The sequence below is a fragment of the Drosophila mauritiana genome, chromosome 2R (assembly GCF_004382145.1).
Source record: "Drosophila mauritiana strain mau12 chromosome 2R, ASM438214v1, whole genome shotgun sequence".
Classification (NCBI taxonomy): Eukaryota; Metazoa; Arthropoda; class Insecta; order Diptera; family Drosophilidae; genus Drosophila; species Drosophila mauritiana.
In genome coordinates this window covers 15,472,810-15,484,480 of record NC_046668.1, presented here as the reverse complement: position 1 = coordinate 15,484,480, position 11,671 = coordinate 15,472,810, and the positions used below count along the sequence as shown (strand labels likewise).

General features: G+C 43.7%; 3 protein-coding genes across 4 annotated transcripts; 2 read left to right on the top strand and 1 right to left on the bottom strand.

Annotated features, from left to right (window-relative positions):
• The first annotated feature begins 2,467 nt into the window (after positions 1-2,467).
• LOC117138578 (glutathione S-transferase S1) lies at positions 2,468-6,449 on the top strand. The gene is made up of 5 exons (XM_033300751.1): positions 2,468-2,677; positions 4,799-5,094; positions 5,163-5,330; positions 5,401-5,543; positions 5,631-6,449. Exons 2-5 carry the CDS (start codon positions 4,824-4,826, stop codon positions 5,796-5,798), a joined length of 750 nt encoding a protein of 249 aa, XP_033156642.1. The 5' UTR covers positions 2,468-2,677; positions 4,799-4,823; the 3' UTR covers positions 5,799-6,449.
• A 287-nt stretch (positions 6,450-6,736) lies between these two features.
• LOC117138577 (enoyl-CoA hydratase domain-containing protein 3, mitochondrial) lies at positions 6,737-7,834 on the bottom strand. The gene is made up of 2 exons (XM_033300750.1): positions 7,318-7,834; positions 6,737-7,260 (listed from the first exon to the last, which is right to left on the bottom strand). The coding sequence occupies exons 1-2, from the start codon at positions 7,794-7,796 to the stop codon at positions 6,882-6,884; spliced, it is 858 nt and encodes a 285-aa protein (XP_033156641.1). The 5' UTR covers positions 7,797-7,834; the 3' UTR covers positions 6,737-6,881.
• Positions 7,835-7,906: 72 nt separating this feature from the next.
• LOC117138576 (sphingosine-1-phosphate lyase) lies at positions 7,907-11,348 on the top strand. 2 transcript variants are annotated; one of them, XM_033300749.1, is made up of 6 exons: positions 7,907-7,999; positions 8,286-8,450; positions 9,397-10,058; positions 10,114-10,562; positions 10,621-10,767; positions 10,827-11,348. In XM_033300749.1, the coding sequence occupies exons 2-6, from the start codon at positions 8,297-8,299 to the stop codon at positions 11,050-11,052; spliced, it is 1,638 nt and encodes a 545-aa protein (XP_033156640.1). In that variant the 5' UTR covers positions 7,907-7,999; positions 8,286-8,296; the 3' UTR covers positions 11,053-11,348. The 2 variants fall into 2 exon arrangements, with proteins under 2 accessions (XP_033156640.1, XP_033156639.1); XM_033300748.1 differs by having other exon boundaries at positions 7,914-8,015.
• Positions 11,349-11,671: the final 323 nt, after the last annotated feature.

Sequence of the window (11,671 nt, the reverse complement as noted above, 5' to 3'; positions counted from 1 at the left end):
TTTTTTATTATTTAGATTGCTCTCGCGGGCTCGGCGGTTCCGTTCTGTGTCGCATTCTCCACAGCAAATTATTGTCATAATTCCGCCGCTCTTTCTTCGTGCTGCTTGCTTTTTTTATTTTTACTTATTTCTGGAGTGCAATTGCAGGTGGCATAAATTCTTAATTAGTGCAGGCCACACAGCAAATAATTTTATTTAATTGCAGCCATAGCTATGACCATAAAAAAGTAAACTACTTTCATTCCATAAACGTAAAAATCATACATCTATGCACTTTATGCTACTTTATAGCATTCTGCTAGAACATAAGATTCATAATAAATTGTGTTTAAGATAAAACCATTAGCTTTAAACGTAAATTTTCTGCCAGTGCATAAAACTTAGTGGTCTTCGCCACGAAAGAAACGAAAAAGAATGCGGAGAAAATTGGCGCACAACCAGGCAGTCTGGAAAACCAACTTCGAAAACAATAACGAATCGAAAATTTCCCTGACTAGCGAGCAGTGTGTCAAATAAAACTTCGGACTTTTTGAAACCCAGTTGTCATATACTCTCCACCTGTTTCACTCGATTATGCACTCGTCAGCGTGTTTGAAATGTCTGTCTTATCGTGAACGATTGTCATATCTTATCAATCGAGGTCTGCGCGCAATCGAAACCGCCAACGCAAAACGAAAAGCTGAATACGCGCCGTCGCATTAAAGGCCACAAATCGGTCATTTTCTGTGGATTTTGGTTTAATTCTACGAGAATTCTGGGCCCGATTTCGTGGGGGGGTTTTGCTGTTTTCTTACCTGTACACCGATTTGCTTATCTTTGCACATTTTCGAACGTACGCCGCCCAGCCAACACAAAAACACACAAATAGTACCCGAATGGCATGGAATGCTTCCCTTCCAGCTGTGGGAGTCCCATGGTTGCGAAAAGCTGGTGAATTCGATTGCGTTTTATGGTAGTTATTTGGGTAGAACCAAAGATTGTGTGGGTACAAGCTGAAAATTGTGGGAGTCCCATCGATTCTCAGTAAATAAAACTTTTAATCAAGTTTTTTGAGCAATTCAATATTATAGTAGATTAGTCAAGTGCTAGGTAAACTGTGAAGCTTAGTTAATGATAAGATATGAGTTAAGACCTATTTTACTAAGTGTAACTGACCTTGTAACTTAATTTATGACAATTAATAAAGTTCAACCGAATAACAAATCATATATTCGCGCCAGTATTCAAAATTTAAATTTACCACACTTTTGTAAACCGAATTCGCCGCAATTCGAGCCACTAGCAGTTAGCCAAGCACACAACCTGAATTAGTGCGGTTTCTAACCAACTTTTTTATTATCAAGTAGCGCAACCATACAAAGGGTTGCCAGAATGTTAATTTCGAACATGTTCGTTACAAGTTGAATTTGTCATTCAAATTTTTGAATTTTAAAATGGAATCTTCGCCTTCAGCAAATATGCCTAAATAAACAGTTTTATATATAATAAGTTGACTAGTTTAACCAATATTCATAAATGCAATTAGAAAAGACCCGTTAAGCTATACATAAAAAAATGTGCAACTTTTTTTAAGTGCTTAAATAATTTTAATTTGACATAATTCACAAGCGTTATACATTTTTTGCCATCGACAACCCTTTGAAGTAAATCTGATGCTTCCCACATAAACATCTTGGATGCACTCGAATTTCGTCGCCTGGCACCGCCAGTCTGGATCGAACCAAGCAAAGTCCAGAGCACCGCGATTGAGTATTGGGCGTTTCAAATTTCCTGGCTGATTTCCCACAATCAGTTAATGCTAACCGAAGTAATTATGCGGCGATAATTCCTGAGAATGTGGGAGTATGACTTAAAGATACGATAAACTTACTTAATGCCAATAGGACTAAGAGTTAAAAATTAGTTTTAGGTACGCATAAGATGTTTTGCTTCGTCTCTAAAAATCTGCTTTATTTAGTTTTCCGTCTTTAAACTATCTTTTAAGTGGGCAGTAAACAAGCTTCATCCACTAAAAGCACAAACAAATATTTACTGCCTTTTTTTGCTACTATAATTGGTTTATTACTGAACTGAGAACCTCTCCCAAAGAGATCTATTTAAATGCAGACTGAGAGATTTTAAGAACAGAGAGCTGCATTTTGTGTATGAAAGCTAATTGCCAAATTAGGAAGCCGAAGCCTGCTGGAATATTGCATTCCATCTAAGAAAAGAGGGTAGGAAGAAGAAGAACTGGAAACGTGGTTAAATATGTTAACTAATTCATTAACTGCGTTTCCTTTTCAACGCCCACTGGAAATAGAATCAGAGAGCGAGAGAGAGAGAGCGAGAGCGAGAGTCAAACTTAAAATTAAAGCGCTACCTCTTTACAGTTAACCGGCCGGCTTACACACACAGTCAAGCGCCACTAGCTTGGAAGAGAGTGTTCGCTGGGGAGAGCGGCAAGCGTATATAAGCAGCGTCGCCGGCAGAAGAAAGTCAGTTGCAGTGCAGTCGTCGTGACGATCGGTTCAGTGAAAGCTTCCCAGTGGCTGGAGAGAGTGAGAGTAGAGAGTAACGGAAAGAGAGTGCGAATCCGAACCGAACGCCTTTCCTTCGCCCACGATTCAAGTGAACGCTTATTGGCGAATTGAAGACCCGAGAGCCCCAGTGCCCAGCTGATTTAGTATTCTTTGTTGAGGTAAGCCAAGGAATCCCTGGAAGCACCTCATTTCGTAGCACCTTTGTGATGTAATTACGCACCAAGATTTACCCTTGCCAAAAAGTGGAAAACGCTTTAGCGAACTTCGATGCCGAATGGTGTTCGTCTCGAATCGGTTCTAAAATTACACACAATGGTTTTTTGGCTTCGATTGATTTGATTTGATTTTTGGGTCAATCGATTCGAAATCGAAAAGTTTTGAACTCGTTTCGCAGAATCGCAGTTCGCGCGGATCTCTCGCCCCGCTCGCAAGCAAATATGTGAAGGACAACGACGTTAACCGATCAACTAGAAGCCCTCTTCTTCTGCCTCTTCAGAACCGATCAGATCGGAATAGAAATATAGAAACGACCATAGCACCTCCGTCGACTGTGGAGTGCGTGAACGTATTTCGAAGCGTGAGGTACTCGAACCGGAACCAACTTGAGTGCAGTGCATATTCGGGATCTTATCCAAACGCAGGCTTACATAACCCCTATTAATACCTTTTCGAAAAGGAAAAATTGAAATCGAAAACAAAATTATTTAGCAACAAACAATCAGTTGTATTTTTGAACTGATACGCCTCGAGGCTAGGGGTCCCAGACTTTCGAATTCTAGTGATAACCCCCCCGATCGGCGAGTTCATCTGGAAATGTTGCCCATATGGCCGTGTGCACGTGAATCCCTTCAGTGCCCATTGACGCAATTTGTGTGCCTCCACTGGGTCCTTGACCCGCTGTGATCCCTGCCCTTTCCCATGGATTGGATAATCTTGGTGTCATTATCTTTCCTAACCTTTTCCCACGATTAAAGTGAAACCATTTGCCACGACTTTAGTGCCGTAGTGCCAGATCAAAGAGCCAAAATAGATCAGAGAATCGAAATTTAATTAAATCATGACACCGAAACACCGAGACAGACCAAATTAAATTCAATTGAAGCTGTCATGGCAACAAGTGCCAGCAAGAAAAAGGGAGAGCACACGGCGAAACCAGAAGATAACGCCGAAAAGTCGAATCGATTGTTGCAATTTGAGACTCTCCGAAAGCGAAAATTGCAGCGGAAGAGGCGGCCAATCGGCCATTAGTTGGGGAGGGGATCCGAAGTCTTGGTGACTGACTGGGCGCTCTGCCAAAATGATGGCAAAGGCAGAGACACCATGATTTCTCAGCCAAATCGAACGAAAACGGGTTTACGCTCTACATGGACCCCATTGCACACTGAATCGTTTATCCAGCGAGGCAAAAAGTGCCGACGACAATGGAAACAGGGGCGTAGTATCCGTACCTCCTCCGTCCTACGATTCTTCCACCAGCGCCAACGCCCCGAAAGATATTGATTCCGACTTTGCGCGATTCAGCGAAAAACATAAGGGGACCAAAAGTGGGCAGCCGGGCGGAGGAGTGGTGTCTGTTTCTTTGATATGCGTGGGTGTGTTGTCTGTGCGCCAATCGATGCACTTCCGGTGGGTTCTATGGAGGAAACACTCTTGCATTTCAGTATATATCTACTACATATAATAGCAGTTTTATGCTAATTATATTTTCTGTCAACTTTTGCCTTGACTCCGCTTGATTTATTGCATTGTTTTTGAAGAAAAGCCTCATAAGGCATGCAAACAAACATGGCTTTAAAACTAGAGCAAAATAAGCTAGTAGCTTACCCCCAACGCTTTTTATATCATTTGTTTACACCACTAAAGAATATTCGTAGTCTTTTGGGCACACTTTATCGTGGATCTTAAAAGTTATACGACACCGTAATATATCCTTATCACTCACGCATGTTCTGGCCCACTTCAGCTAGAAACGTTTGGCGCGTTCGCCTTATCATAAAAACCAGGCTATCGACTGATTAACTGGGTTTAATCAGCCAGCAAACGTAAACAAAAACTACGAAAGTTCTGGAAAACTAACCAAAGCAATTTCAAAATGGTGTGAAATGGCTAGCTAATTATCGATGTTTTCAACATATGTATATCTATTCTGATAGCCAAGAAAACATAATGGTTACCAACTTTCTATATACGCCTTAATTTATTATTGATGAATAAGAAATTATCGATAGTACTTTACCGATAAGATTCTCTTAACACACAGTGCTCTACATTTCTTTCAGGGAATTGCATTGAGAAAGCGCAGAGATGGCCGATGAAGCACAAGCACCACCAGCTGAGGGAGCACCACCAGCCGAGGGAGAGGCGGCACCACCCGCCGAGGGAGCCGAGGGTGCCGTCGAGGGCGGAGAGCCCGCTCCACCGGCAGAGCCCGCCGAGCCCATCAAGCACAGCTACACGCTCTTCTACTTCAACGTGAAGGCGTTGGCCGAGCCCCTGCGCTACCTGTTCGCCTACGGCAACCAGGAGTACGAGGATGTGCGCGTCACCCGCGACGAGTGGCCAGCCCTGAAGCCCAGTGAGTGCCATAGTCCATCATTAAGTGGTCAGAGGACTAACCATGATCTACTCTATTTTATCCAATAGCCATGCCCATGGGACAGATGCCCGTGCTGGAGGTGGACGGCAAGCGTGTGCACCAGAGCATTTCGATGGCTCGATTCCTGGCCAAGACTGTCGGCCTGTGCGGCGCCACTCCGTGGGAGGATCTGCAGATCGACATTGTCGTTGACACCATCAATGACTTCCGTCTAAGTAGCGAACAATGTGTGCCTCAGTTTCATGTTCAGTGTCCTTGATTAACTCTGGAATTTTTAATGTATAGAAATTGCAGTCGTCTCGTACGAGCCGGAGGACGAGATTAAGGAGAAGAAGTTGGTCACCCTGAATGCGGAGGTCATTCCATTCTACCTGGAGAAGCTCGAGCAGACCGTCAAGGACAACGATGGTCACCTGGCTCTGGGCAAGGTGCGTGCTCAAATGAGAACTTGAAACCACACACTCCTTAATTTGGAATGAACAATACTAAGAACCATCGATTCCTTTCACCCACAGCTGACCTGGGCCGACGTCTACTTCGCAGGCATCACCGACTACATGAACTACATGGTCAAGCGCGATCTGCTGGAACCCTACCCAGCTCTGCGCGGAGTCGTGGATGCCGTCAACGCTTTGGAACCGATCAAGGCCTGGATCGAGAAGCGCCCCGTCACCGAGGTCTAAGTTCACCGAACAGGACTTGGGAGGAGGGAAAGCATTGCACAACCACTCAGACACAACCGCACCGCAGAAATGCACACCACCCACATCTCTACACATTTTGTTCCTTTTTGCGGAGGATCCGAGAGGACGGCGGATTTTCGCACGGGGTCATAAACGCATAGGAGTTTAGCACGTATCACTATGGATAAATCGTATTTGTTCTTAATTTCTTGGTTATAATTCTCTTTGCATGGCGCTATATACATATTTCTATTGGGGTCCGGCAGCGGATCGCCGTTCGTTAGCTTCTTCTGAAATGATGAAAGATAATACTTATTGCACAGTTTATAATATTTTGGCTTACTTTTAGAACATACATTTAGCGCACCTATGCAGACATTTGCTGTACCTATATATATATACATAAATACAAAAGCTACGAGTGGTTCATCTTACAGGCGTATTCTGTTGCAATTTATTCAATGTGGAGGGCTCAATAAATATTTAAAACAACACCAGCCAAGGCTGAGCAACAATTACAAATTCTTATTTTGTTTTTTATACAACACGCCATCGCGGCCCCAGGAATTTTCTTCGTCTCAACCAGTTCCCTTTTAAGTAGCCATTAAAAAAAGACTCACATCAATAGAACCGGTTTCTCTAAAAAAAAAACAAAAAACTCTTACTGCCAAATTTCAAATGCACATAATCACATTATTATATACATATTATTTATTCAAATTTGTAATTGTATTTTTTAAATATTTTCACAAAACACTTTTTAATAAACGTAACACCTAAAGAGGAATGAGCACTTTTTGAAAGCACGACAAATCGTTTTATTTCATTGTTCTTAAATGTATTGGAATATATATATAATGTTTATATACATAATCTATTACTTCTTTGTTGATGCATTTCCCAAACCGACCCGACAGACAAATAAAAAATGCATGGAGTCGTATTCAACATTGTTTTATAAACATTTAAAGAAATAACATTTCAAATTAACATTTTTTTAAGTCACTTTGGACAATTCAAGCTTAAAAGTATAAATGCACAATTGGTCAGTTTTGATTCATCATTTCACATTGTGGATTGCGGTTACTGGTGCTTCCAGTTGGGTGGACGCTTCTCGAAGAAGCTAGCAATGCCCTCTTTGGTGTCACCCAGCTGGAAATTTTCGCACATCTTCTCTTGCGCAGCCGAAAAGGCTTCCGCTTGGGACATGGCCAGTTGCTTGTAGTAGAACTCCTTTCCCAGAGAGATGACGGCACGACTTTTTGCCTTGATGGCATTGGTGATTTCCTCGATCTCCTTATCTAGTTCCTCCGGAGCAACAGCTGTGGTGACCATTCCCGATATGTAGGCTTCTTCACCAGTAACGGGAAGACCGGTCATTAGCATATAGGCGGACTTTGGACGCGACATAATGCGGGCAACCGCGACGCCGGGTGTGGAGCAAAAAACTCCGACGCCAGCCCTAAAAATAGAAATTATAACATGATTAACTGGTTCCATAGGGGGTTTAGATCCTTACCCAGGGGTAGAGAACTTGCTGTTCTTGGTGCAGACTACCATGTCACACGACACCACCAGTTGACAGCCTGCAGCAGCCGCATAGCCATTGACTTTTCCTAGTACGGGCACCGGCAGTCTTTGTAAGTCGTTTATAACATCGGTTAGCTTCTGGAACACACAAGCCTGTATCTTGGGGTCATTGTGCAACTCCTTGAGATTATGCCCTGCCGACCAGATCTTTCCTTGGGCTGTAAGGACCACGCATCTTAGATCCAAATTGTCCTTATCTTTTAGCAGGGCGTCCTGAAGGGCACACATCATGTCCAGTGATAGGGAATTCAGAGTTTTTGGATGATTCAACGTTATCTCTCGCACTCCGTTTTGCTCCTTGACCAGGACCAAATCACTGGATCCATTGCTGGCAAAGCGAATGACCTGTGGCACGCAACCTGTTGCATATTTCGATATTTTCAAAGAGTTCTTTAAAATACGCAACATTTTTATTTTGATTTGGCAGCAAGTGTTGGTAAATTCGCCGCCTAAACAGCTGGCCATCTATCGAAACAGCTGCAAGTCGATAGCAATGCGCAACAGTTGGCAAACGGTCACTCTAAGCCGCAATGAGTTTGTACGATTAAAAGTTTATGTCTATTCGCGTTTTTCAAAGCTTTCCCGATTCCCGTAGCTGTCCCACTGTACAGGTGAGTAACCGCTCAGGTGCGTCAACAACCGCTGCCGTTCTTTGTCCATCAGCTGAGCGGTCAGACAGAACAACAACAAAGCCAGAAGCTCGCGCGCCAGCCTATGTTCTTAGTAAATCTATGTGACTACTACAAAAGCAAAACTTTATCAGCCACCAAAGCCATTTGTTATTTGTCGCCCCACATTCGCGGCCCCGCCAATCAGTTAACAAATCGAACCACGCTAGTGCGGATCCCCCGACTTGAGCTCCACTAAAGCGTACACCATTCCATTACCACATTCCAGCTTGCCGCACGATGCGTCCGTTCTCCGGCAGCGATTGCCTTAAGCCCGTCACCGAGGGCATCAACCGGGCCTTCGGCGCCAAGGAGCCCTGGCAGGTGGCCACCATCACGGCCACCACGGTCCTGGGAGGCGTTTGGCTCTGGACTGTGATATGCCAGGATGAAAGTGAGTTGTTGGTATCTGTGTTTGATAGATCTCCAGGAATTAGTTCTAAACAACAATGTCTTTGTTGGATTTTCTTCTTACACAGTTTATATGTAATCTGTAAGAAAAGATGACAGATCTTGGATTTATATGAAAGTTCGACTAATATAGAACATAGTGCCAAGTCATAACAGTCAGCCGATTTCATTTATTTCGTGGTTGCAGGGCAGGGCACGTCAATTACCTAAATCCATCAAACTATCTTATCTGATGGGTGCGTTGCTTATAAACACAGCTAGGATTCTTTTAAAAAGATTTCACCATAGTTTAACAACTTTTATAAAATTTTATTAAAATAGGGACGCTTTAAACTGTACTTTGTGCCCATAGCTTATATAACCCATGTACTCGTCGGGTGCCCTCCACGAACTTCTACATTTAATCTAGCCACCGATTACGATAGATTAGAGTTTAAATGTTTGTTAAAGCGTGTAGCAACTTAAAATCAATCAAATATGCAAAGTTCAACAGCGCGAAGGAAATTGATAAGATTGAGATATCCTGCCGTTGCTAGCACATAGTAATAGTTAAGGGGCTTAGTACCAAAACTAAGGAAATTAGGTAGCTTCCTCGATACCATGACTAATGCTTTAAATTAGGAATGATGAAAAATAATGTTTCTAGCATAGCTTCTCCATGAAGTGCCATAAAGCCTGTCCAAAGTTTCGTCCACAGCAAGGCATGCCCTGTCCGATAAGATCGAGCGGGTATCATACACACTTCGTTTATCAGGCTGCAATTTTCTTCAGTAATGATTCTTTGTTTTGGGTCTGTTAACCTCATAAATATAAAGCTTTCAACGACTTCAGTCTGATGAAAACAAAGGACAGTGAAAGGTTTATCTATAGTAATATAATAATATAATAATAACTGTACGCAAACTTATTTCTTAATTTTCTCTTTCTAGATCTTTACATCCGTGGCAAGCGTCAGTTCTTTAAGTTTGCCAAGAAGATTCCTGCAGTACGTCGTCAGGTGGAGACTGAATTGGCCAAGGCCAAAAACGACTTCGAGACCGAAATCAAGAAGAGCAACGCCCATCTTACCTACTCGGAAACTCTGCCCGAGAAGGGACTCAGCAAGGAGGAGATCCTCCGACTGGTGGATGAGCACCTGAAGACCGGTCACTACAACTGGCGTGATGGTCGTGTTTCTGGCGCAGTCTACGGCTACAAGCCCGATCTGGTGGAGCTCGTCACTGAAGTGTACGGCAAGGCCTCCTACACCAATCCCTTGCACGCAGATCTTTTCCCGGGAGTTTGCAAAATGGAGGCGGAGGTAGTGCGCATGGCATGCAACCTGTTCCATGGAAACTCAGCCAGCTGTGGAACCATGACCACCGGCGGTACCGAATCCATTGTGATGGCCATGAAGGCGTACAGGGATTACGCTAGAGAGCACAAGGGAATCACCAGGCCGAACATCGTGGTGCCTAAGACGGTCCACGCGGCCTTTGACAAGGGCGGTCAGTACTTTAATATCCACGTGAGATCCGTGGATGTAGATCCGGAGACCTACGAAGTGGACATTAAGAAGTTCAAACGTGCCATTAATAGGAACACGATTCTGGTATGGGTTTACATAGCAAAATGTATTCTAAAACTAATCTTTAAAATTCTATTAGCTGGTTGGGTCTGCTCCGAACTTCCCCTATGGAACCATTGATGACATCGAAGCTATCGCCGCTCTGGGCGTTAAATACGACATTCCCGTGCACGTGGACGCCTGTCTGGGCAGCTTTGTGGTGGCTTTGGTCCGCAACGCCGGCTACAAGCTGCGTCCCTTCGACTTTGAGGTCAAGGGAGTGACCAGTATCTCCGCTGATACCCACAAGTACGGATTCGCACCTAAGGGATCGTCGGTGATCCTTTACTCAGACAAGAAGTACAAGGACCATCAGTTCACTGTGACCACTGACTGGCCTGGCGGCGTGTATGGTTCCCCCACAGTCAACGGCTCCCGTGCAGGTGGTATTATCGCCGCCTGCTGGGCTACCATGATGAGCTTTGGCTATGATGGTTATCTGGAAGCCACTAAGCGCATTGTGGATACGGCGCGCTATATCGAGAGGGGGTAAGTTTGCATCTAAGTTCGTTGTGACAATAATATATTTTTAAACTTATATTTCCAGAGTTCGCGACATCGATGGCATCTTTATCTTTGGCAAGCCAGCTACTTCTGTGATTGCCCTGGGTTCCAATGTGTTTGACATTTTCCGGCTATCGGACTCGCTGTGCAAACTGGGCTGGAACCTGAATGCCCTGCAGTTTCCATCTGGGTAGGTGACTCAACTTTTAAATTAGCGGAACCATTCTAATAAGTGAAATTCTCTCTAAGCATCCACCTGTGCGTGACGGACATGCACACACAGCCCGGAGTGGCGGATAAATTCATTGCCGATGTGCGCAGCTGCACGGCGGAGATCATGAAGGATCCCGGCCAGCCCGTGGTTGGAAAGATGGCTCTCTACGGCATGGCCCAGAGCATACCCGACCGTTCGGTGATCGGAGAAGTGACTCGCCTATTCCTGCACTCCATGTACTACACTCCCAGCCAGAAATAGACACCAGGAGCAATCCCCGTTCTCTTCGCCCACCCCACGGAGCTAATGCATTTCCTGTGCTGTATTTAAACCACCAAAACACCCCGTCGTTAAACCTTCCTCAAGAAATTTATATTAGGCTGCAATTAGTGCTGTAATCGAGGGTACAAAACATCGTTCTACGCGAAAATCTATCTATCTATGTTCATCCCATTTGTCAACATTCGTCGCTCTAAGAGCCATGTTATTAAAGTGTTTTTCTGTGTAACTTGCTAGTGAAATAATAATATAATATTAATCAATTTTTGTGTACTAAAGTATAGTCTGTTTTTGATAATGGTAGGGAGCCAAATAATCTTTAAACTTCCATTTTCTCTGTTTAATAGAATCAAAGCATATACATTTAGTTTAATTGGATTGTGGCCCCACAAATTTTTAGCGCGGATCTATTTGTTACCATTTAATTTATATTTGTTTACATTGTTTACCCCTTCAGCAATTAACAATAATTGCTGCTGCGTGGGTATATGCAATCCGGTCCGATCTGATCTGGCTTGGTGTTTCTATTTCTTTTCGAACATTTTGCCACGCGTCGGCGTTTTTTAATTTAGTTGATCTTGGATGCCCAGCTGACACGCCC